At 42.7% G+C, this 27,147-nt stretch overlaps 1 protein-coding gene across 3 annotated transcripts; it reads left to right on the forward strand.

Moving 5' to 3' along the window:
• Positions 1–656: 656 nt before the first annotated feature.
• On the forward strand, positions 657–25,712 carry LOC140465511 (PAT complex subunit CCDC47-like). 3 transcript variants are annotated; one of them, XM_072561048.1, is made up of 13 exons: positions 657–677; positions 8,855–9,123; positions 11,923–12,027; positions 12,541–12,715; positions 13,263–13,384; positions 14,837–14,902; positions 15,133–15,234; positions 16,163–16,273; positions 17,288–17,373; positions 18,310–18,368; positions 18,780–18,889; positions 19,534–19,701; positions 21,770–25,712. In XM_072561048.1, exons 2-13 carry the CDS (start codon positions 8,866–8,868, stop codon positions 21,848–21,850), a joined length of 1,443 nt encoding a protein of 480 aa, XP_072417149.1. In that variant the 5' UTR covers positions 657–677; positions 8,855–8,865; the 3' UTR covers positions 21,851–25,712. The 3 variants fall into 3 exon arrangements, with proteins under 3 accessions (XP_072417149.1, XP_072417150.1, XP_072417151.1); XM_072561049.1 differs by lacking the exon at positions 657–677 and adding an exon at positions 6,234–6,262; XM_072561050.1 differs by lacking the exon at positions 657–677 and adding an exon at positions 7,068–7,093.
• Positions 25,713–27,147: the final 1,435 nt, after the last annotated feature.

Genomic DNA, 27,147 nt, shown 5'->3' on the forward strand with positions numbered 1-27,147 from the left:
TCCCTCCCCCCACCCCCCCCGCGCTCCCTCCCCACCCCCCCCCCGCGCTCTCCCCCCACCCCCCCGCTCCCCTCCCCACCCCCCCCCACCCCCCCGGGTGCTCTCTCCCCCCACCCCCCGCCGCTCCCTCCCCACCCCCCCCACGCTCTCCCCCCACCCCCCCGCGCGCTCTCTCTCCCCCCACCCCCTCCGCTCTCTCCCCCCACCCCCCCACGCGCTCTCTCCCCACCCACCCCCGCTCTCTCCCCCCACCCCACCCCGCTTTCTCTAGTTACATTCTTCGTTCAACTGAGCTTATCCCTTTGCCGATCCTCCCTCTCCCCTCTGCCTGATTCCTTTTTCATTGTTATGTGATCAGCCAATGTAGATACATTTATTGATTTAGGAGTTTTCTGGTTGTCTTCTGAGAATTTCAACATAAAGTCGAACCTAGCAGTGACCTCCTTGTTGAACTGCCTCAAACCTTTGAAGGTTGACAATGTGGCAAACTGGTTGGCATTGCTGCCTCACAGCGCGAAGGATCTGGGTTTGATTCCAACCTTGGGCAACTGTGTGTGTGGAGTTTGCACCTTCTCAGTGTCTTCATGGGTTTCCTCTAGGTGCTCCTGTTTCCTCATACAGTACAAAGCTGTACAGGTTAGGCTGATTAGCCATGGAAAACAAAATTGTCTTCTATGGTATGTGCCGACTCATGGGTTAGCCATTGTAAAAACTTAATGTTTCAGTCGAGCTGTAGGATGCTTTCTTGACCGTTGATGCAGACTCGATGGGCCGAATAGCATCTTTTTGCAGTGTAGGGGGATCCTTTCGTTCTTCTTGGAAAAGAAGCTTTGTTAACTTGTTTTTAATTATGTCAAATGCTTTTTTTATGAGCAAGTTCAGCTAATTTTGTACCACTGTTGGATTGCAGAATTGAGGGAGTTAAATGTTGGAATTTGTTCAAACCAGTGTGCCCAGCCCCTGTCATCCCAGGTCAACTGTAGAATTGGATGGGATAGGAAATCCTCTCCTCCCATGGCATCCCAGGGCATTGGGCCTTCCTAAGTCCACAAATGGTGCTGAGTTATCCCAGCACTTTGCTTTGCTTTGTATTCCACTCACTACTCTCTGTAGCACTGTGATAACACCACCATGGATATTTCAAAATTAAACATTTGGATTAGTGGTGCCACCAATTAAGCTAGGGGAACATGTCCCTTTACAGGCATATGCTTTCCAGTAGGTAAAAACAAGGACTGCAGAGGCTGTAAACCAGAGTCTAGATTAGAGTGGTGCTGGAAAAGCACAGCAGGTCAGGCAGCATCCGAGGAGCAGGAAAATTGATGTTTCGGGCAAAAGTCCTTCATTAGGAATGGACCACACTTGGCAAATCGCTTGTTTCGGAATACTGTCCAATGCACCTTCAAAGGTTTGTGTCTCCCAGTCTAATCTCAAGCATAGTGAATGGCAGTTAGAAAGTAGGAGGCCAGTTGCTAAATCCGAGCTGGACTCCTCTAAACAGTTTTTGCATGCTACTCTCTGGATTACTACAATCTGCCCTTGATGGTGAAGGGAGAATCTCTCCTGTAAATGATAAAAATTAGGAGCAGGAGAGGCCATTCGGCCTATTGAGCCTTCTGTACTTTTTCGTAAGATCTGATTGTGTCTACAGCTTCACGTTTTTGCCTACCCCTCATTTCAGAGGAATAATTTCTCCTTATCTCCACCTTAAAATCGATTAATTTCAACTGTCTTTGTGTAGTTCTATTTCCTGTTATACGAGGAAGTATCCTTTCTAGATCCATTCTGTCAAGTCTCATTAGGATCTTATACGAATGAATAAGATAATCTGTTCTAAATTCCATTGGTTGCAGACCCCACCTGTACAAACCTTAAGGATAACCTCCAGCTCTATCCCAGTAATCAATTGAGAGAACCTTCTTGAATCTGCTTATAAGGCATAAGTATCCTTCAATAATGAGACACAAAGATGTCTGCAATATACCATTTATAGTCTCACCAATGCCCTGTGTAACTGTAGCAAAACACCTCTCGTTCCATATTCCATTCCTCTTGCAATAAATGACCACATTCCATTTATTGTCTTGAGCATTTGCTGTACCTGCACACTCTTTTTGTGACGCGTGATGTAGGATACCAAGTTTCCTCTCTACCTCTGGAGTATGCAATCTCTCTCTCTCTTTAAATAATATGCTGTTTTTTACTTGTTTCCTGCTAAAGTGGACGAGTTCACATTTTCCTACATTATACTCCATGTGCCCAAATGTTTGCACATTCACTTAACTTGTCAATATCCTTTGAGGACCCCTTATTGTCCGTTTAATAGTTTAATCTTTTATTTGTTATGTCATCAGCAAATTGAGTATTTGGCTCCTTTATCCACATCATTGAGATGATTTGTAAATTATTGAGTGATTCTGTCTTCACAAGACACTATCTTGACAGGCCTCTCTGTCATATAGTGATTTAGTTTGAGCTGGTTGGTGTGTGTTAACAACACTTTTAGTATCCCTCTTAAGGTCAGTTTTATAGCCAACTAGTAGCACTGCTCCAGAGAAAAACATTTCCAATCTAAATGTATACCACCTGAACTTGTGTTCAGACACAATAGAAAACCATTTTGTTGGCCTTTTACATAAGCACTTGTCAGAAAAAGAAATATCTGTACTACTTTCTCAAACAAAAGAGCAAAGGTGCAGGGTCATGAAGACCTGTTGGGCATGAAAACTCCAACAGACCATTGAGTAATTTGATGGAATTGATTGATTCTCAACCTCAGATATTTGGTATGTGAGGTAGAGCATAGGTTGTGACATCTGGAGAGAAGGATTTGCTTCCCTTTCTATCCTCACACCTCGTATGGTTTAAAAGCAAATCTAAGACATGGTAAACGAGGAAGCAAAGATTAAATAACACCAAGTGACAAATTGAAATAATTCTCATGTTACATTGGCTGCAGTGCGCAGGCAGATTCAGCTCAATTATTGCTTGAGGTTTCCTGCAAACTAAAGAAATTGCCATAAATGCCTTCACCTTGCATGAGCATGGCAGTTGTTGGATGCATTTGGGATGACAGGTGTTGGATTCATTGGGGTGGTGGGTGTTGGATATCATTGGTGTGGTGGGTGTTGGGGATAGTTGGGGTGGCAGGTGTTGGGGATAGTTGGGGTGGCGGGTGTTGGGGATAGTTGGGGTGGCGGGTGTTGGGGTCATTGGGGGTGTCGGGTGTTGGGGATAGTTGGGTAGCGGGTGTTGGGGATAGTTGGGTGGCGGGTGTTGGGGATAGTTGGGTGGCGGGTGTTGGGGATAGTTGGGGTGGCGGGTGTTGGGGGTCGTTGGGGTGGCGGGTGTTGGGAGTCGTTGGGGTGGCGGGTGTTGGGGGTCGTTGGGGTGGCGGGTGTTGGGGGTCGTTGGGGTGGCGGGTGTTGGGGGTCGTTGGGGTGGCGGGTAGCGGGTGTTGGGTATCGGGGTGGCGGGGTGTCGGTCGGGTAGTGGGTGTTAGGTGTCGTTGGAGTGGCGGGTGTTGTTGGGGTGGCGGGTATTGGGTATCAGGGTGGCGTTCGGGTAGCGGGTGTTGGGTGTTGTTGGGGTGGCGGGTGTTGTTGGGGTGGCGGGTGTTGTTGGGGTGGCGGGTGGCGTTCGGGTAGCGGGTGTTGGGTGTCGTTGGAGTGGCGGGTGTTGGGGTGGCGGGTGTTGGGTATCGGGGTGGCGGGTGGCGTTCGGGTAGTGGGTGTTGGGTGTCGTTGGGATGCATTGCCTGATTGGGGTTGCAATGTCGGTGATTGAATGAAGTTTGTGAAGAACTTGTTGGAGAAGAGGGCAGGGTGTGATGATGAAATGGAGAGATCTGTGGAGAGACAGGGTCTTGAATTTAATGTATTGGTGTCATGGAACTAATGGAGATTAACCAGTACAGGATTACAAAAGAACTAAGAGCAGTGTAGGCTATTTGCTCCACATGCTTGTCCATTCAGCAAGACCATGGCTGATTTGCCCCAAGCGTCGATTCTACTTCTGTGCCAGCTCATCATAGTCCTCAACTCCCTGATATTTTAAAAGCTTATCTATCTTCTCTTTAAATAACTTTAGTGGTCTAGCCTCCAGAAAACTCTGGGATAGAGAATTCCAGACATTTGATCACATGCAGTCAGGGGTTTAAGGCTCATATAATCTGGATAATATATTAAACAGCACAGATTTGAAGCTCAGTTTAACATCTGGGTCCTGACAAAAGGTTTCGACCTGAAACATTGACTTTCCTGTTCCTCGGATGCTGTCTGACCTCTTGACGAATTGTTTAGTTCTGTCTAACATTTCCATGTACCCCGCAATAAATTCTCCTGTCTCCACCTGTAGTGGACCCATATTTGCTCTCGCTAAGCTTTCCGTTTTTACATTCCTAAGGAATCTTGTATCAACCGCCTTTATGTTTTTGGGTCCTTGCACTGTTTTCCTCTTTATAAAGTTAAAAATCACACAACACCAGGTTAGAGTCCAACAGGTTTAATTGGAAGCACTAGCTTTTGGAGCGTTGCTCCTCCATCAGGTGGTTGTGGAGTAAGCAAAAGCTAGTGCCTGCAATTAAACCTGTTGGACTCTAACCTGGTGTTGTGTGATTTTTAACTTTGTCCACCCCAGTCCAATACAAGCACCTCCAAATCATTCCTTTTTATCAGTTTCGTGGTTCTTCTTTGTTGGGTTCCAAATTGCTCCCAATCTTACTGCTTTTTCTGGCATTACTCTGAGCCACCCTTTCGTGTAGTGCAATCTTTAGCTTATTTAGTTTGCCACAATTCATTCACCCTTCCCGTTGTGCCTTGGAAGAATGTGTATCTGGAGTGAATTATATAGTAATATGTTAAATACTAGCCGTTGCTTATCAACTTCAGGTCGTCGATGGTAATACCAGTCCACCATAGCCAGTTTCTCCTTCATACCTTCATAATGTCGCCTTTTCAGGTTTAAGACCAGAGTTTCAGAATTAATTATTTCATGTTCAATCTTAATGTGAAACTCTGCCGTATTGTAGGCACTATTCTCCAAAGGCTCCGCTACAGGGTTAGTAAGCCCTACCTATTTACATGATACTACATCTAAGAGAGCTCAATCCCTCATTAATGTTTCAATGCACTGCTTCAGAAGCTCATCCCTTTTGACCATTATCCACTTGTTGAATTAAGCAGCAAGAGACTGAGATTTAGAAGGTTTTATTGTAGGTCTATAGTTTAGTACTAACACAAATGTCACCCTTACCATCTAGGCCTTTCCCTGTTCCGAAACCAATCTTCACTAAGGAGGAGCCAAACTCCCTTCAGTGTAGGCAAGTGTGAGGTTTGAAACAGCTGGGGGTAGAAATTATATTGTAGCTGTACAAACGGTTGTTTAAATCACACCTTGGGTATTGTGAACAGCAAACATAAAAAAGGATATGCTAATTAGCCTTGTAAATACTCACTGCATTCTCTCCCTGAATGTTAGGTTCCAGGTTTAAGTCACAGTGGATGATCAGAACATTACATTCCTTGGAATTTGGAAGCTAAAACAATAATTTGATGCAAACTTCCAAGATATTAAATGGTGATGCAAAAAAATTATTTGTTGTTAGTCCTTTAGACAAGACCCTACAAACAACTAAAGCTAGACTTTTGAGGAACGAAACCAGAAACACTTGCATTCATAGGTGCCTTGATCAGGTATATGCCCAGCAAATAGTTCTCCTAGTTGAATAATCCATAATCAGATGGTTATGGTCTCAAGTTAAGGGGTGATGTTTAGGACTGAGATGAAAATGTCTTCACTTTGGCATTCCTTATCCCAGTTGACTGGAGTGCTCAGGTAACAAGTCAGTTTGGGTTGAGCTTAATAATATATTTTGGAGATGGAAAGAAATAGAAGGACAATAGGAAGAGAGGCATGGTACAGCCTTTTCCAGGAGGCTAGCCAGGACAACTTGGAGGAATTCCATATGAGCTCTTGGACTAAGGCTCTTTCCTGTTCTGGATCATGCCTGCCGTTAAGTATTTGTGTATGTAATCAACTGTCACGGCCAGTCAGTCAGCATATTCCTGGGTTTATTTTGGTGAACTGAGACGTGCTGTTGACACAGTCCAAGTTAAACCAATGGCTTTTAAAGCCTATTTTATTCATTTATGTCAGCACTATTGGCCAGATCAGCATTTCTTGCCTGATTCTAATTGCCCAGAAAGCAGTTAAGATTCTGCCACATTGCTGAGAGCCTGGAGTCAGGTGTATACCACACCAGGTAAGGACGGCAGATTTCCTTCCCTGTACAGAATTGGTGGTTACGAAGGTTGGGTGGGTGGATGTGTGTGAAGGGGAGGGATGTGGCTGTGGTGATGACAATACTTTAACCCTTGTGTTCCACAATTGAACGATTATTGAGAGTATTGTTTTGGTTAGGCTGTTCCCAAATGCTGCTGCCATTTTTGGATTGTTGCCATTTGTTCTTTACTTGATGCCATTTGATGAATGCTGTACTGAGTGATAAACTGATGGATTTATCACATGGAGAACATTCAACCATTTTCTGTGTTCTTCCAGTTGAAATAATAGGCAAATATAAGGACATCATTGTTATTGAAAACACCTCCAGCTTAGTTTATATGCAGGAGAATTCTGAGGGCAGAGCAAGACTGAATTGCTGCTCCTATTATTGACCGAGGAGCCCTGAGTTTTGTTAGTGTCCTGTTAGGTCATGTCAAGGCAGCACCTGTCAGCTTCTGATGGGCAGTGAAGTCAATGAAATACCGCTCTCCACCAGCAGCATTTTTACAGTTGGAATAATCTGGTGAGAACTGGAAACAGATGATGTGGCTGAATGGGCGATCCAACCTCCGATGCTGTTGACCCAGTGATCATATCTTGAAGCAAAAATGTTTCAAGTTCTTTTCATCTCTGTTCTCACATGCACACACTTTTCTCTTTGGGGAATTGTTGGAAGAAAGTGCGGGCTGGTTTTCAGCCTGTTAAACCAAGTCACCAACACTCCTGTGGCTGGCAAGTCCTGGTGGGGGCTTGAAGCTGGCCCCTCTGGTCCAGAGATAGTGAAGCTCCAATGTCTCAAAACCTTCAAGTGAGTTACTGTTCGTAAATGTTGGTTCTGTTTCAAGCCAAACACTAGTCAACAGCAGCAGTTTTTCTTTAATTTAAACCGTACAATACACAGTATACGTTTCCAAGTGAATCCATATTTTACCTTGTGGCATTGGCCCAAACTCCAAAGCAAGTTTTCACAAGTCTTAAATATTGTCCTGCAAGGTTTCTGAAAGTGTCCATTGCCCACTTTAAATGTCTTTCGGATCGTACGATCTGGTTTATGATGCTAATGCTGGTTCTTCAGAGGAGCTGTTTAATTTGTTCCACTCATCTGCTCTTTCCCCAATAGTCCTGTAGACTTCCTTTTCAAATTGCATTTAGTTCCTTATTGAAAGTTATTGCACAATAGGCTTGTTCTGCTCTTCTAGGTAGTGCATTTCAAATCACAGCCCACTGCTTACATTTTCTTCTTTCGATGGTAGTTATTTTGCTACTAATCTCAGTTTTCTGTTCTCTGTTTAGCAATCCTTCTACAAGTGGAAGCAGTTCCTTTATTTACTTTATCAAAACCTTGCACAGTGTTATTAAATCCCTGCTTGACTTTCTTCACAACAAAGAGTAATCTCCCTTTCTTTCCATCCCCATCAGGCCTCATCACTCCTTTGACAGTGGCATTGTTAATCTTGATGTGTAGCTGTCAGTGTTGGACTGGGGTGGACAAAGTCAATAATCACTCGACACCAGGTTATAGTCCAACAGCTTTATTTGAAACTGTATGGAATCTAATCTGATCTAATCAAACCTCAGATGCTGTTGACCTCGTGCTCATAACTTGAAGCAAAGATGTTCTCACATGCACACACTTTCAGAGCCCGCGACCAACCACGACCCGCCTGTTGGACTATAACCTGGTGTCGTGTGATCTTTGAGGTTGTTAATCTTGATTATCAGTGATGAAGGCTAACATTGCTGCTGAAGATGGGCATGTTCATTGAGGTGCATTTTTAGTCATTTGGTTAATTAATTTGAACGTGTGCTTCGTTAGGATTTTCTCCTGGATGGGACATTCGTGACATACCTTGTTTTCTGTCTTGAATGTGAACTGCCTCCACCTGATGCAACCATAAGGTATCTGCATGAAGTGATAACCTTGTGTGCAGCATCAGGTTGCTTGCTGAATTGTGAATATTTGTTCACTAAGGGGTGTGTGCAAAGAATCAAAATCCACAGGCTCTGCAGGTATACCAGAATATGAGATGGTAGAAGAATTTGAAGATCAAGATTTTTGTTTTCAAGGCATTGGGACATCTTGAGCAAAGCTAGCTACAGGTCAGATGAGCATAAACAGTACTGAGTTCACAGGTTAGCGGCAGACTGAGCTTTCCTTTGAGCTCAATAAAAACAGTCCCTCAAAGATGTTGCAAGATCTGTAGCTTGGATCACACTTTTTCCAGCATTCAGCGTGTGAGAATGTTGATTGATTTCATCCTGTGGGTACAAACTTAAGCTTAGAACTCAGCCACTGAGGAATAGTGTCACATAAAGGCAAATGGATTTCTGATTGTTTGCACCCTACCCAAAACTAATCATGTGACTTACAGCCAATAGAAAATATCAACTGAGATCGACAACTTGTTGTTACACAAGTGCAATGGGGAAGTAGAATTGAGGTGGCTAACATGGTGATGTGGATCATTGATACCATCATTGAAAGACTGATCTTACAGTACACTTAAGAACCTGCTGTGTTGCATGCATTTTTTTTGCTGTTGTGTTCTGAAGCTTTGTTTTCTTTCAGACTGAAGCATCATGCAGTTTTACCTTCTGTTTCATCTCTTGCTGAGCTGTGGGCTTGCAGCTGGCAAGTTTGAAGACTTTGAGGACACCGATGACATTGCTGATTATGATGACAATGACTTTGCAGAGTTTGAAGACACAAGTGAGGATGTACCCCAGGAAACTCTTCAGAAGGTCACTACTGTTCAAGATGATGAGGAAGAGGCAACCGTAGAAGTGGAGGATCAAGATGAAAACCAGGAAGACTTTGAGGACTCAGATGTGGCAGGAGTAAGTGACACACCCTGGGACTGCCGAGAAGTGCCTATATTTCTTTTTTGCATGCAGAAATATTGAACCAAGGTTTTTGCTGTTCTACAATATACAGCATTGATCCATGTAAGATCCTGAGGGAACTTATTCGAGCGTATGTGGAAAAGATATTTCTTATTGTGGGAGAATCTAGAACTACCAGTCACAGTTAAAAAATAAGAGATTGCCCCTGTAAGAAAAATAATGCAACAATTTCTCCTGAGGATTGAGAGCATTTGGAATTCTCTTCCCCAAAAGACAGTGGATGCAGAATCTTTAGATATTTTTAAGGCAGGGATAGATTTTTGAGTACCAACCGGATGGTAGATTATTAATAGTATGTTGGAATGCAGAATTTAATGAAGAACGGTGGGTGCTGAAGATCCAAAACACAAACACTCTGTTTTTTCTCTTTTGCAGAAATGTAGAATTGAGGTTAACATGAAGTCAGCCATGATTTTTTTGACTGGTTGAGCAACTCAAAGTTCCTCTTGTTCCTCTTTCACACAGTGCTTTGCTGCCTGTTCATTGTAACAGGAAAGGCTGTGGTAATATTATGTTCCAGAACACATGCATGCCTTTCCATTCACCAACGTGGAGAAAGTGAGAACGGCAAATGTTGGAGAGTCAGAGTGTTCTCCACCACATCAGTCACTTGATGTCTAATCCTACTCTCCACATCCCTAAATGCTTAATGTTCCTCGTTTTTGACCAATCATCAAATTCTGTAAAGGGTTCATGAGAACTTTCAACACCAGCTTCTGTATTTTTGCCAAATTGCAGAAAGGAGTTGCTCCTGCCCTTTTTATTTCTGATACTGAAACCAGTCTCTCGATACCAGTATGTAGTGGAGTGAAAACAATCATATTATTTGCCCATCATTATCCGTAATAATCTGAAAAGGCTTGAGCTCTTATTTGAACAAAGTCTTAGCTTCACTCTATAGCAGTCTCAGTAATGTGATCAATCCTTCCACTATCTAATGCAAAGGAGCGTCTTTAAGGACCACTTCACTATTTAAGTCCTGTGTTCTAGTGCTGTCTCTAATTAATACAATTCTCTCTCTCTGATCCTTCCCACCCAGTGATTTCATTAACTTTTCTGGCCAGGCTGTAATTATATTTTAATAATTGCTTTAAGTTCTGAAGTTCTGTTTTGGTCAATGAGGACTATTTTCCGAGTTTTGTTTGTTATTGTCAGTGCAAAACTTTGTAGTAACTTGATTTTTTTTTCCCAGTTATAGTTGATATACACCATATTTGATTACAATATGCGGTTCCAATTCCTCTTACCCTTATCCAATTCCATACTGAGCCAGTGCTTCCTTTCCCACCCAAGCTGCTGCATGAATTGATGATTTGTTTACAATATTAGTGCTGCTGTGGTAATGAAAAAGCATTGTTCAATTTATTGGCTGATCCTGAAGTGAGGGATGAGCTGGCCATTTGGTCACAGCCTATTCCACCATTAAGTAGCTGATTGGTGTCAACTCCAATTGCTCTTATGGAAATCTATCACTATAAGTTCTCAAAACTGAAGCTGACTCCCAGCACCGAGAGATGTGGGAACAGCACAGCGGATTTTTTAAAGCATCCTGGAAGTGGCCAGTCGCACTGTTCCTCATCTACCAGGATAATGTAGGGAGAGCATTACCTCTCCATCAAACATATGAAATACCTGCGTTCCCAGCAATCTAGGCAAAGTTGGTTCTTCATAAGCTTGCCTTGAATTAGAAGCTGAAGCGGTGCAAAGCCAGTTTTGCTTTGTATTGATCCAACATACCAACATCAAGCAGTTAGGGTATGACGCTGACCCTGCATATCTGGACCCAGAAAAATGAGCCAGATTGTGACTACGCATCACTATCTAGTAGCCCACAGCTGTTTAACAGGTGAGATGGGCAATGGATTTGACTATGATATCACTCTCTTACATCTCCATTCACTCACTCCCCTCAAAGGAACCAGATTTAATAGCTTGTTGGTATGCACATAGTGAAATGAGCAATTCCGTTGGCACTAAACGCTACCATGATGAAATGAACGAAAGACAGAGTGAAAAGAAAAACTAAGCAGGTAGTTATAGGGTAAAGAATTTAGATTAGCACTTTTCTTCATAAAGTATGACTTATGAATGAATGTAGATTTGTGTTCATTCATGTGGCAACATTTCCGCCCAGCCGGTGGCAGAAACAACATTGTAAAGATGACACCGAAAACAGACAAGGGTCAAGATTAGAGTTGTGCTGGAAAAGCAAAGCAGGTCAAGCAGCATCCTGAGCTCATTCCTGATGAAGGGCTTTTGCCTAAAACGTCGATTTTCCTGCTCCTCGGATGCTGCCTGACCTGCTGTGCTTTTCCAGCACCACTCTAATCTTGACTCTGATCGCCAGCATCTGCAGTCCTCACTCTTGCTTAGTTGACAGAAACAGACAGCTGAACTAAATCAGCCTTTCTACCTCTGTATTTACAACACGGTAATTTTAAAAACTGCAATTGACCCAATGGTGCCTAACCAGATTTTTTGAATAACCAATTCCAGAGTTTGCAAATAATCAATTTTCAGCATCAGTTTTTCATTCAAACAAAATATTTAAGTTTATTAACAATACAGTAATTTTATTTGAGTAAAATTAAACACCATAATAATCTAATGGGTCTATGCTATAAACCCAAAAACCTCGTTTTCAGCCCCATTTGCACAAATGACAAAAAAGGGAAAATTAAACTTTGTGGTAAATGGGTTTTTCTCTGAAAATACCATTTTTTAACGAAACAGGAAGGAGATGCAGAAGGAGAGCCATTTGATGATGAAGAATTTGAAGGCTACGAGGAGGTGGACAGACCTTCCAGCAGAAGCAAAGATCCGATTAAAATTGTTAATGTAAGTACCCAGAGACAATCACACCACATGTTGTCTCTGCTAGTAATTGAGTGACCCACAGGGAAATTGCAGTTTGGTAAAGGAACATGGTGTATTAGCTGGGAGGCATCCCAAACCACATTTGTAGCTGATCCCAGCTAGGCCGCCAATTCCTGACACTGCAGTTTCCTTGTGGGGGACAAAAACAGCTCGATGTCACTGGCCTTCAAGTACATCACTTAAAAAAAAGTCCTGTGTAGAAAATGCACAAGGGCAGAATTTTGGCTGGCTTGAGTTGCACGTTACCTAGCAACACCAAGGTTGCTGCCGCGGTCTTTTGGTTAGAGAACAGAACATAAGACACAGAACAGAGATCCCAGGAGTCAGAGCTGAAGGTGATGCTGAGGTACGAATGTATTTCCAAGGGTTTGGGGTTGGTGCTGGGATCCTGCAGATTATTGCAATTGAGTTGAGTGTATTGTCTTTCATACACCAGTTCACATTTCTGTTTGTTGTCCTCCTGACCTCGGTTAGGTCCCGCATCATCTGCAGAACAGCTGGGAAAGCTACTACATGGAGATTCTGATGGTGACAGGCCTGTTGGCTTACATCATGAACTACATCATAGGCAAAAACAAAAACAGCAGGCTGGCTACTGCATGGTTCAACTCTCACAAAGAACTGCTGGAGACTAACTTTTCCCTTGTTGGTGAGTGCCTGAATGACAAGCTGTTTGCTCAGGGTTTTGTTCTGTTGTCGGTGAGCTGATCAGTGGCCACAGTGCTAGTGCTTGTCCTGTGAAGCTCTGCAGGTGTCACCACCACTTTCAGGTGAGCAACTGTGCAGCGCAGTGTCCTGTAACACAGGAGGGCCCAGGCTCCACATCTCGAGGATTCAGGAACTGAACCAAGCTGACCATTTAACGATGACCAGGAGCAGTCACCACAGTGGTCTTTTCTTTTTCCTAGGCCTTCCTCAGCCAGGGCAGCAGGCATCAAATGAAATTTTCTAAGCAAGACAGTAGCTTAGTGATATTCAGATTGGATCCGTCCAAACACTGTGGATCAGTACTGCACTTGGTAGAATGACAAATCAGTAGATGCACTTTGAATAGGCAGTGGTTTTGATTGGTTAGAGTGATAATAGGCCAATGTTTGAATGGTTTTCCATTAACAGTTCCCTCTGCTGGAATGGATGGGAAGCTGGGAGTGTTTGTTGCAAAGTATAGCAACTGATGAGATTTTATTTGCTTGCAGGCGATGATGGGATCAATAAAGAACCCATCAGCACAGGGAAACTGACCCAGGAAAATGAACATATCTACAACTTGTGGTGCTCGGGGCGCGTGTGCTGTGAGGGAATGCTCATTCAGCTAAAGGTATGGGAACCTGCTTGAATCTAACCTTTAAGGCCTCGAGATCAGGGATTTAAGTTGTGAACAAAGTGAATACACTGTTCTTTGGATTTCCACAATTCACATGTTAAGTATTCTTTTGTTCTACTTGACTTCAAATTTGATTATCATCGGCATGAAGAACATCTGGGGAAGGTGGACTCAATGTCAATCAGTGCACTTGCTCTGAATTTGTGGTTTTATCAGATGGACTGAGAAATTATAAACCACAGATAAAGGACTCAGTTAAAATCAAATATTCTTAAATATGAAAGATCACATTGATTGAAATGTTCTTCAGGGCAAAAGGCATTTATTTGAAGTGAGGTAAAGGATTAAATCTAACCACAAATGTTGGCTATCTGAAATAACACAAGACATTGGAAATACACAGGGCAGAGGGTCATACAGCACAGAAACAGACCCTTCGGTCCATTGTCTATGCTGATCAAGTTTTCCAAAACTAATCCCGCTTGCCTGCCTTTGGCCCATATCCCTCTAAAAAACCTTTCATATTCATGTACCTTCCAAATGTCTTAAATGTTGTAACTGGACCTGCCTCTCGCACGTCCTCTGGCAGCTCATGTCACACATGAACCAGCCTGTGTGGAAAAAGTTGTCGCTCAGGTCCCTTTTAAATCTTTCTCCTCTCACCTTAAAAATACGCTGCCTAGTTTTGAACTCACCCACCCAAGGGAATAGACCTTTACTATTCACCTTATCTATACACCTCAGGATTTTATAAACCTCTATAACATCACTCCTCAAACTCCTAGACTCCAGTGAAAATAGACCCACTCTATCCAGCCTATCCTATCAGGCAGCATCCAAGGAGCAGGAGAGTCAATGTTTCGAGCATAAGCTTTTGCCTCTCAGCCGCTTGGGATACATTTAATCTGTTCCTGGGAATTTTGTCTACTTTCAAACTGCCAGAATGTCCTCTCTGTCTATGCTATTTCTTTAATCGTATTGCAGCTCCTCTCCCTGATTCCTATGCGCATCTCATTCCCCTCACTGATTTCAAGTTCTATACTCTTCTGGAGCTTCTGTTGTTGTGAGCTCTTGCTATCTGCTATGAGCCTCCCTTTTTCTCTATCCAGTCCTGTACATCGTCAAAATCCAGGGATTGCTGGATTCATTTGGCTTACCCTGTCCCTTTATTTGAATACATTGGCCCTGTACTCTCCATATCACCACCTTGAATGTATCAACAGTTAGTGAGGAAAACTAGGTTAGCATTGCAGCTGGAATTGGTTAACCTGTGAATGAAAATCTAAAAGCAATGGTGAAGAGCATAAATGGACATAGTCTAGAATACATTGGTAGTAATCAATCATGGGGAAGGTATACAAAGCACATCTGTGCAACATGTGGTTCCCTGCAGATGAGAAAAGTTTGTTTGCCTGCTATTGTAACCACATGTAACTTCTTTTCTAGTTTTTGAAGCGGCAGGATTTGTTAAACGTACTTGCAAGGATGATGAGGCCAGCCAGTGATCAAGTGGTACGTACGATAACACAGTGGAGCAGGAGTAAGCCTGAAGCCTGCTCCACTGTTCAATATAATTTACTTCACAGTCTCATTCCCTCTGCCTCTCTTACTTTGCTGACCTGTCTTCCTGTCTCCCACCTACCATTGCTTTGCAATATGAATGTGTCTATCTTATGGCGGCAGTAGAAGTGAGACAAAACAAACTTAGTGGAAATGAGATTTTGTTTTGATTCCCTCTGTAGCAAATCAAAGTGACAATGAATGAGGAAGACATGGACACCTATGTGTTTGCTATTGGATCACGGAAGACCATGGTCCGGATGCAGAAGGAGATGCAGGATTTGGTACGTAATAATAGACCATCCTGAGTGCTGTAATTTTTGATGGATAGCTTATAGCATTTGGTAAACGGGCATGAATGCATGGATTCAGGCTGGTAGTGTATGCCATCACCATGTGATGTATTAAACCCTGATGCAGTTAGCACAAATTTTATGTTTCAGAAGTTGAGATTTCATCATTGTAACTGGTACACCATTACTAACAGTTCAGTGCTTTCAAGACACAAGCGTTGACAGATGTTTGTTGGGTAATGCTTTTCCTCCCTTACACCTATCTCAACAATGGAGTTATGGTGTATATTAGCCACAACCTAACTGAATTGCTGCAGGGAATCGAGAGGGCTAACCTAATATTACTGCAAATCACAAGTTTAACATTGTCGAAAATCCAGTTATCTTCCTGTGGAGGAAAGGATGGCAATCATTGAGAATATTGCCGTTTAATTATTGCTGAAAGCACAGATAGTTAACAGATAAACATAGACGCTAGCCGAGTGCTTCCTAAACGTAATCCCACTGGGATCCCATTTCAAAGCTTGAACATTTGATGTGACCCATTAGTCAGAACTGAGAGCCATTAGAGTGGGAGCATGGCTATGGTAACTTGGTTCAACCTCCATTATTGCCTTGGGTTTTGTGGTCCTAACGTTTGAGCTTAACCTGCACTGTGCACATGTAAACTTTCTGAAATAACATCAATACTGCTGGCAATCAGAAAGTAAATTTAATATCCCTTTTTACACTGACACTTCATCAATGGCAGGAAAAATGGTTGCCATCAACCCTTCCCTGATTGATGTGTTTATTTGTGTTCTGTTAATGACTAAAAACTTACTCCAAGAATAACCTCTGGCCCTACAATTGTTACCTGAGTGATTGTGATTGCTGTTTGTCAAAGAGCTTTTAAACACACTTCTCCTTTCTCTTCTAGAGTGAGTTTTGCAGCGATAAGCCCAAGTCAGGGATTAAATTTGGGCTTCCTGATTCCTTATCGATCCTGTCTGAGATGGGTGAGGTAACCGAAGGTATCCTAGACAACAGGGTGAGTGTATTGAATTGTGTGTGAAGTCAGAAGTCTCACAACATCAGGTTATCGTCCAACAGATCTATTTGATATCAAAAGCTTTTGGAGCGCTGCTCCTTTGTCAGGTAAATTGTGTGAGAGTTAAGTACTGAACTTGTATGGATTCAACAAAGATTCTCTGCTTAATTTACAGGTGTGATTAGATTAGATTCCCAACAGTATGGAAACAGGCCCTTCGGCCCAACAAGTCCACACTGATCTTCCAAAGAGTAACCCACCCAGACCCATTCCCCTATCCTATATTTACCCCTGACTAATGCACCTAACATTATGGGCAGCTTAGCATGGCCAATTCACCTGACCTGCACATCTTTCGGATTGTGGGAGGAAACCGGAGCACCCGGAGAAAACCCACACATAAAGGAGGAGAATGCACAAACTCCACATGGACAGTTGCCAGAGGCTGGAATTGAACCTGGGTCCCTGGCGTTGTGAGGCAGCAGTGCTAACCACTGAGCCCTATGCTGCCCCAGGTACCAGCTGGATTTTCAACATTTTCTGCTTTTATTTCAGAATTCCAACATTAAATACATTTTCCTTTTTGTTTGAAACACTTCTGGGCAGGTACCATGCAGCTGAGAAGCAGATTAAAGCTCCCTCACTATGTACCTGTTAATGGGGGTCCTGCCCTAATCTGGTGAGCTGATTCCCCACAATTGCTCTATCCTTTCTCTGTTTGCTATGTCATTGCAAACTGGGAACTGTCTTTTTTATAGCAGCGTTCTATACAGCAAAATGGTTCACCCCACTGAATCTATTACAATACAATTTTGTGCTCAGGCTACAGTTGTGAAAGTGCAGTATCCAACTCATTGTGTGACCGATACCTTAGTAGTCAGTGCCTCCTCTGTGCCAGTCAATCCATGCTTCAGTTTATACAGCGATAGTTTTTCATAAGAGTCCTGTCTCTTAGCTATTTTCTAGAACTTATTGTCTGTTCAAATATCTGGTTGTTTCTTTTGCTGATCCCAGATGGTGCATTTCCTGTCCAGCCACGCTGACAAGATTGAGTCTGTTCATTTCTCGGACCAGTTCTCTGGGGCTAAAATTATTCAAGAGTAGGTATTGCTGAGATCAGCATGAATTATTTATGTGAACTCTTAAGGATTTTGGAATTGATTCTGGAATATTGTGAGGAGGTGGGGGGGGGGGGGGGAGGTGGGGGGAGGGAAGTGTGTTCACTCACAACGTGGGTGGAGCAACGCTGACATGTTCAAAGCGCTTGGTGGAGGGTCCAGGGGCATTCTGAACCAGTTTGAAATTTGGGATGGGTGCAGGGATGGGGGTGAACCATAGTAAGCTAATCTGTCTGGGGGCAGCAGTGGGGGACTACCATGAGCTTCTGAATCCCTGACTTAGCCTGGAAACTGTTATCCAGGTTCCTGGTGATGTGCTGCTATCAGGCAATTTGACTAATCTGTATTTTGGCTCACGGTCTTGGGAGAAGGACTGGATGTTACTGTTTGTCTGTGAAATCTGGAGCCGATAACACCTTTAGGAAGCAAGCATGCCCCTGAGGACCCTGGTCTAGATTGCTGCTACATTAATCCTACAAACCAACAGCATGAATCGGTCATTCAGCCCACCGTTCCTATTTCATCACTTCTTAACATCATGGCTGCTCAAATTGTAAACTCCAAATCTGTATTCATGCCTTGATGACTTTTCATTTTTTCTTAAGACTAGAAATCCTCTTGACTTCTAATGGGAGGTCAGAAAATAAAAATCACTGGAATGCCATGGTGCAGAGCTTGTGTTTGCGACTAGTGACAATGCCTCAAACCTTTCAGTTTTGGTGGGAGAAGCAAAGGGGTAATGAATTGTTGCTGCACTAAATTAAAATCAATATGTTTTAGTTACTATATGTTTTAGTTACTATATGTTTATAGTTTGACTAAATGTGGAATATTTAGCAGCGTGTCCCTTGTTCATACAGTTAGGAGGAAGCTTCCTCTGTGCCTCTTTAATTCTTTTTTCCTCCCCTTTTTGTTTAGAGAGGGTCAGCCCCTCAAGCTGCCTGACACTAAAAAGACCCTCCTGTTTACATTTAATGGTAAGTTATTGGGGAAGATGTTTGTGCAGCCTGTCTACAGTTAAGGGGAAAATAAAAGCAAAATACTGAGGATGCTGGAAATCTGAAATAGAAATACAAACTCCGATCTGGCACTTTCTGTGGAGAGAGAAACAGAGTTAACATTTCACATCCACTATGACTCTTCTACATCCAGAAATCGACATTTCAACCTTGTAAATTAAAATGGGAACAATTGAATAATAAAGATTGTATTGATGGATGATAAAGCTTTGGACGCGATGGGCCAAACGGCAGGTCCTGGAAATTCAGGCCAGTCCTGAGATCAAGTCCGTCCAGTTTGGATATTTTAAGCCATGAAGCTGTTTCTGGCTGTATAAAGTGATTGACTGTGATCGAGGTTAGACCTTGATGCATGTTTATTCTGCGCAGTGCCTGGAACCGGCAACACTTCTCCAAAGGATATGGAGTCCTTGTTACCGTTAATGAATATGGTTATTCACAGCATTGACAAAGCAAAGAAGTATCGTCTGAATAGAGAGGTGAGAGCACATTTCACGTGTTTTGCTTCATTGTTCTCAATGCACAACTGCCCCAGCAAGACTAGTTACTTTCACAATCGTCCAGTATTCTGTTAGGCTGGAGAGACCAATTTGTAGTTCGCTCGCTTGCATATCCACTCTGATTCCACCACCACATTCTCCCTCCCCTCCCTTCCCCACATGACTGCTGTTTACAATAGCATTGAGGTTGTATAGTACCACTTAGTTAATCCCTCACTTTCATTTACATGCTTCAACCCTCAATGACTTTGTCAAACAAATCTGCTTACTTTGAAGTTGATAAACATGTATTTGCACTTGTCCTGTCGAAGATAGAATGACCATAAATATCTAACAGCGATTATGTACTTAATTGACATTAAAGGTACTCTTCCACCTCCTTTTATACTACCTTGACCCCTCCTTCTCCAACCATCGCTTCCACTTCTCTTTATTTGTTTATGAGAGGAGGGATTCACTGGCTGGGCCAGCATTTATTGCCTGTCACTAGTTACTTTTGAGAAGGTGATGATGAACTGCTGCCTTGAACTGTTGTCTGTTTGGTTTAGGTTTCCTTTGCTCCTAAGTGCTGTGTGTAAGTAAGTATTTGATTTTCTTTCATTCCACCATCACCCCTCATCCAGGGTAAAATAAAAGCTGATAAGAATCGTGCTCGTGTGGAGGAGAACTTTCTAAAGATGACGCATGCACAACGTCAAGAAGCTGCGCAAACACGCAGGGAGGAGAAGAAGCGAGCAGAGAAAGAAAGGATCATGAATGAGGAGGACCCTGAGAAACAGCGCCGACTTGAGGTACAAAATCCTTCTGGACCTGCTCCAACCTTGTCAGTCACTCGTTTTGCTTTTCGTTTCTCACAGCTTCATTCAAATCCATCTCGGGTGAGTTTCTGTGGTCTCTGTCTCATCATTTATGGGCCTTATACCTTTGTCTTGTCACTTCACAGCAAAGTGGCTGAGTTGGATGCTCCTGGCTGACATCACCAGACAGAGAGGATTTGAACCAGAAACCTGGTCAATTGTAGACCCTGCTGTGCTGTCATGAGTCTACCTTTCCTAATCTGAAGGTTCTTACCAGTTTGCCCATCATAAAGCCAAAATGTATTTGACATGAGCTTGCTGCTTCAGTGTGTGTGTGTATATTGGAGGAGAGAAACCTGCTGAAAGTACAACTGAAGCATAGGGCAAGTCTGTTATAGCAGGGTTACTGTGTTCTTGGATTTAGATGGGGAGTAGCAATGCATACCCTGCGATGGTGTCAGGTGCTCCCAACTGAGATACAGTTCGAGGCAGAGTTAACATTTGATGCTGCCCTGACTCTTCCTAATAATCTGTAATGTAGGGGATAGCAGGTTGGCATGGCTAGAAGCCTGGCTGGCTAATAGAAAGCACAGTGGTGGTGTAAATGTGTCTTTTTCAGGTTGGCAAAATGTGCTGCAGGAACCTCAACTGTTCACAATTTACATAAATTATTTAATGAAGGGACAGAAGATATGTTTGCCAAACCTGTTGACAACACAAAAATAGGTTGGAAGCTAAGCTATGAAAAGGGCAGAAGGTTACAAAAAAAAGGTTAAATGAGCGGACAAAAAATGTGATTATTTGGGTATAATGCAGGAAAATGTGAAGTGGCCAACTTTTGGTGGAGAGAACAAAAAGCGAGTCTTATTTAAATGGTGGAAGTTTGCTGTGGTATGGAGAGGGATCTGGGTATCCTGATACTTGAACCACAAATAGTTAGAATGTAGCTCCCACAAGCAATTCGGAAAGCTAATAGAATGTTGCCATTTATCAGGAGGGGAATTGAACACAATAGGGAGGTTATGCTTCACTTATAGAGGGGACTGGTGAGACCGCATCTGGAGTACTGTGCACTGTATTGGTCACCTTAAAAGAAGGATGTTAATGCGGTTTATTGGACTACACCTAAAATGGTGCGTTTCTGGACAGGTTAAGCTTGTACTGTGTCTGCTGGAGTTTAGCTGAGTAATTAGTGACTTGATGGCAACATTTAAAATCCTGAAGGATCGTGACGGCATGGTTGTGAAGAGAATGTTTCCTCTGGGAAAATCTAAAACCTAGGGGTCAAGTTTAAAAATCAGGGTGTGCCCATTTTAAAACTGACATTGGATCAAATTGTTTCTGTGGGAGAGGTTGAGAGTCTTTGCAACCATCTCCTTGAAAAGGTGGTGGGAGCAGAGTTCTTGAATATTTTTAAGGCTGAAGTAGAGATTCTTGTTGAGCAAGGGGATGGAAGGTTATGAAAACTAGGTGGCTCTTGAAGTTGCAATCCAATCAGCTATGACCTTTTTGATTCAAAGGGACTGGGGGCTGAAAGGTCTACTCCACCTGATTTATTTCATTCATTCTTAGGAATAATTTATGGATCCATACAACTTGGTAACTGGTAACATTTTGAAAGTTCATCATTCATGGGATGTGTGTGTTGCTGGCTATGCCAGTATTTACCAGTGACTTGCCAGTCATGTCAAAGAGCGGTGAGGTGTTCTGATGTGGAGGAGCTGGTGTTGGACTGGGGTGGACAAAGTTAAAAATCACACAACACCAGGTTGTAGTCCAACAGGTTTCATTGGAAGCACACTAGTTTTTGGAGCGCCTGATAAAGTTGTGTGTAACCTGATAAAGAAGCAGTGCTCTGAAAGCTAGTGCTTCCAATTAAACCTGGTGGACTATAACCTGGTGTTGTGTGATTTTTAACAGTGAAGAGTTGATCACTTTGCTGTCACTATTGGTGTCCCTTCTCAGCCTCGGTTCGATAGTCACTGATGTGTGAGGTTTGCTGCAGGTTTTCCTTTCCCCTCTGTCCCTCTAGCTGATGTGTTAGTGTGTTCTCCCATTGCAGGAGGCTGCTCTTCGCCGGGAGCAGAAGAAACTGGAGAAACGTCAGATGAAAATGAAGCAGATCAAAGTGAAAGCAATGTAGAACACCCAGCTACCTGGAGGAGGGGAGGAGACTGCTTCCTTGCCAGAGCTTCAACCCACATCAAATTGAAATGTTTGATTTCATGGAGAAAAAAAAGTAACCTCAGGGCACCTGGATAATAATCAGCAATTTATACAGCAGGCTCCCCACCTGCCACTTTTAAAAAAAAACACTTGGCAAAATTAATTTTCCTCCCTCTTACTCTACATCCCACCCTCGATTCTGCATGAAACTCGACAGAGTGGCATTGGGACTGGATGCCATCTCATCCAACCCCACTCTAACTTGCCAACTTCAAACAGAGCTGGATATGAAACCTTGAGTTTGAGCTGTTGATTTACAGTCAGCCACAAGCCTAACAGTAGACTCTGTTCGGGACTTTACTGTGGTACTTGTGGATGGGTACTTCACTGATCCATGGTTTTATCTCCCAATTTCCAGATGGTCATCAATGCAGACCTCCATTAAATTTATCTCCGACTGTTGTCTTTATCTGTTTACAGGAGTAGTTTACTGATTCCCTTGTTGGCTGGTGTCATGAGTGAACTGGTTTTAGCAACGCAGGCTGTCATTGCACAACACAACACTAAGGAGTAGATTAGGAGCTTTGGGTTGGCTTGGTTCAGGTTTGTGCTGAAGGTGCATTGAAAATACTGAGTAGGGAAATCACAACAGGCAAAGAAGCCTGTCAGGGACAGGCCTGGCTGATAGAAAGTGTTCAGCAAGGTGTGTGATGGACTCATCACTGATCAAAGCTGAACTTGGAGACGGCCACATTAGGATAGTCCTGCATTTGGGAGGAAAACATTTGTCAGAGATTCTTCACCTTTATTTCAACCTCCTTCCGCCTTGTCCTTATTTTACTGGAATTTCACATTTGGACTTCAGGCAAAAGTAAGATTAGCACTCGTTGAACAGTCAACCAATAAATCTTTCAGGAAGAAAAGTCACTTAAAACCACAGAGTGAGCATCATTCCCACAACCAAACCTTATGCCAGCAGTTGCTTTAAATAGAGACAAAAAATGAGAGGTTGAAAAATATCCCCTTGGCATGTGGTAGAGATGTTGCTGCTGCTATATTAGGTCTGGCTCCAGTTAAAGGTGCACAGCAGTTCCTTTGTTCAAATAGATATTTTGACATGTACCCAATGTTGGACCTGCCTCTGAAGCACCTAAGCAGAATTAGAAATGTTTCAGTTCTCCTAGAAGGGTCAACTTCTGTCCACTGTAACCACTTTGGTGCACTTCCCACTCAATCAATATCCAGTGATTTTAGGAATAGGATTTTGCAAATTAACTTGAAACTATCCAGATGTAGGCATGGGTGCCTTTCGGTAATACAGGAGCCTGGTCATCTCTTGTCACTTTAATGATCCAACCCATCAGCCTGTGAAGCTGAGAACAATCTCAGTGATGGACAAGGTCAGCTGGTGAGTTGGCTGTGTTCTCAATACTGTTTACTGACCTCTTGCCCCACATTGGCTCCATGTGGGCAACCAACAGTGGCTGTCGATAGCCAGTAACTACACTGGCAAATTGCTAACTGAAAAATATCAGTGTATTTGCAGGTGCCATCCTTCCCAGATGAAACAATCCTGTCAAGGAAAGAAGAAATGAATACAGTGGCATATCTTAAAAATCTCTGTGTTTCTTGGGTATAGGTTGCCCTTGTTAGTGGGCGTGTTGAAGTGGAATGTGAAGGTTGACCTTCAGGTTTAGGATGCGGCCTACCAAGTTGTGCTGTCTCTCTGAATACGGGCAGTCAGACAATCCATTCAATCCAGTTGCTGAACTTCTCATTGAAACAAGAGTTCTGGATGTAATATCGCATACTCGGGCCCAGTTGACAGGAATATGGAAATTAAATATATTTGTCCTGTGACTGTTTTCATCCAGGTCTGGACTCTCTAGTTCTGTTCCCAGAATAAAGGTGATGTTATTTTGTTCATGTGGAAAATTGATATCCGACGCTTGGATGTTTTCATGTTAGCCATGAATGAACACCCAAACCAAACGAGACTCACATTCTGTCTGGTGAGCTTATGTTAATATTTATATTTTAATACACCTCTTTTACTTGTTACATGGAGCAGGAATGACCCTGCCCTGTACTGGCTTACCACATCTTGCCAGAAAGTGAAAAATACTGGATACCAGCCCAGTTTATAGGCCACTTCTGGGTCAGCTGTGAACACAAACTAAGAGTAGGAATTTGTCAAGAATGATCATGGAGGTGAAAGGAAGGTCTGGACATCATTGCCAGATTCCTATCCTTTTGAAGAGCATTTTGCATGCTGGGAACACAATAATAAGAGAAGGCTATTTAGTCCCTTGAGCCATTTTAGCAGATCATGGCTGGTCTGTACCTTAACTTGACTTTACCTGCCTTTGCTGTGTATCCCTTAATACTCTTCCTTAATTGACCTTTGTTTTGCCAAATTGTGGCAAGAGTTCCAGGTTTTAGTTAACATTTGTATGAAAATGTACTTTCTTATCTCACTGTTAAATGACCCTGTAGTGCCCGGGGACTGAACTTTGTACTTCTGGTATATGAACTGAGCCCAAATATTGGACACAACAAGGAAAAATGATAAACCAATTATTCAATGTTAACTAAGTGCTTTCTGCCTCCATAAAATAGGGGGGTAATTCAGTTAATTCCACAATGCCAGACTAGATTCTACACGTTTGCAGTACACCAGCTTAATTTTAAGGGAATGTGTTTGGAAGTTGAGAAAGCCAAGTTGTGTATTTGAAACACTACAATTAGTTCAGAATTGTCCAGTGTGTATGGGTGTGCAGGCAAGTTGCATTGACCTCAAGGCACCAGGGTTTCACTCCTTGTTTTGGCCAGAAGGTGGCATGAGAGCAGCAGTTTGTATGATCAGCATGTGATTGGGCGAGAGTGGGTGGAATGACGGGGAGGAGGGGGTGCAGAGGCAGGAAGAATGATCAGCCAGGCAATCTGCTGTCCATTAACCTCTGATAGATGGTCTGTGAGAAGGCAAGAGTGGCCCTGCAGTGGTGGTCATTAGCCTCTGAATCACCATTTTGGTTGATATGTGAAGGTTGACTGTTTATAATAATGAGGATGCTGGGGTGGACAAGGTCAAAAGTGAAACAAGGCCAGGTTATAGTCCAACAGGTTTTTTTTTGAAATTGAAATGGCCATGCCTGAGGAAGGAGCAGAGCTCCGAAACCTGGCAATTTCAAATAAACCTGTTGGACTATGTTTGATTTTTGACCTTTAGGGAAATGGCCGAAGAGAGAAAATCAAGAGTTAGTGTACTCTGCTTCAGAGTCCTTGGTAGGGGTTTTGAGGGGAGCATGCTGGGAGCTGTGCAGGGTCTGTGTCCTTCTGTAAACCTGGTCACTCTGTTAATTTGGACAGAGTAAGTTTTTTAATATGGAAAGGGGCAACACAATCTCTGAATTTGTGCTATGGAGTGGTGAGCCAATGCTCACAATTTTTGGAAGTGATTGACCAGTTAAGGCTGTACAATGTGTTTTTATTCATGGGTACTGCTAGCTGACCAGTATGTATTGCCTGTCCCTAGTTGCCCATGAGAAGGTGGTAGTGGCACTGAGCTGCCTTCTTCACCCACAACGCCATTAGGGAGGGAATTTTAGTTTTAGAGGGGGGTTCCTATTGCTATCCTGCACAAACCTGTTTCTCCTGGCATTCCATGTCCCACTGTATTCTGTCCAATACTGCAGTATAGCATGAGGTGGACGGAAGGGAGGGTGTTTGCTAAATATTTTTGTTCTCCAATTTATTTAAGTAAATGGAATGTTACTGAATCAATCATGGTATGTATGTGGTATGCATGGACTGAATAAAAACTTTTATATTGCACTAAAGATCTTCCGTTTTGTAGATTGGTCTTTTCCTTTGGGATTGAGCAAACTAATTTCCATCTCATTTTGTAGGAATTTTTTATGTCCATTATTTCCTCAGTAAAACAGATGTTTATTTTCTCGTGAGTCTTGTGCTGATCCAGTTGAGGGATAATTAGTGATGAATTAAACAAGTTCTCTTTATGAGACCTATTATCCATAAGGAGTGACAGAGCACATATGTGAACCACGTTTCTCTACAATTCCTTCCTGACGTGTTGAGTGTTTCACATTTTCTGCTTTATTTTATCATAGTAACAATATCCCTCAAACCTAACTTCAAAAACCACCACTCTGCTTCAATGAGATGTTTTTTAAGAGTGCAGAACCTCCTGTCATCCCGAATTGGAAATCAAGACGGCCGGTGAGAAATGTAACAGTGTTATGCAGTGATCATTACGGGCTTGGTTTGGACCATGTAGACTTAATCTTCTGAGCAAATCAGGAATGGAGATCCAGGAAGTTTAAAGGACTTAATTCATTCTATAATGCAGTGCAACATTAGTGCTGTGCTTTGTACTTGCAACTAATTTTTCAAATATTTCCCCAGGTAAATGAGTACAATGGAAACCTATTGGAAAATAGGAGCAGGAACATGTCGGTCATTTGACCTGAGTCCACCCTGTGAGATCAAAGCTGAACCTTTATCGCCATGCCAGACTCCTGCTCTCTCTCTCTTTGAATTGTTGCAACGTTTATCTATTTCAAACAATTTCCAGTCATTGAAGATGCACTGGCAGATGATTTGTAATCCAAATTTGTAATCCAAATACTTCCTCTTCTATCAGAGCTCTGAGAGCAGGTCTGTTTTATGAGTTAATATACTGGTCAGCGTTCAAGGTTAGAAGGAAGGATGCTGATTTTTGTGGTACCTGCCGAGCAATGATTGAATATCTCTTGGGTAAACGTTGGAAGTCTAAGTACTAACAATATTTTAAACAAAACCTTTGTGGTTGCTTTGCACACTTTTGAAGAGGGAAAGCATGGGATTCACATCTGTGTGTACACATTATGATTTGTATCTGTTCTTCCTGCTAGAAATCATAAAATCCTTCATGTGGAAGCAGGCCATTCAGCCCATCAAGGAGCTATTTTCCCTGGAGTACTGGAGGCTGAGGGAACACATTAGAGAAGTTTATGAAATCATGAGGGGCATGAATAGGATAAATAACCACAGTCATTTTTCCAGGGTAGAGGTGTACAAAACTAGAGGGTATAGGTTTAGGGTGAGAGGGGAAACATTTAAAAGAGGCCCAAGGGGCAAAGGGTGATGCGTGTATGGAATGAACTGCCAGAGGAAGTGGTGGAGGCTGGTACAATTACACTTAAAAGTTTAAAAAACACACAACACCAGGTTATAGTCCAACAGGCTTATTTGGAAGCACTAGCTTTCAGAGCA

This window comes from Chiloscyllium punctatum, chromosome 42 (assembly GCF_047496795.1).
Source record: "Chiloscyllium punctatum isolate Juve2018m chromosome 42, sChiPun1.3, whole genome shotgun sequence".
Taxonomy (NCBI): Eukaryota; Metazoa; Chordata; class Chondrichthyes; order Orectolobiformes; family Hemiscylliidae; genus Chiloscyllium; species Chiloscyllium punctatum.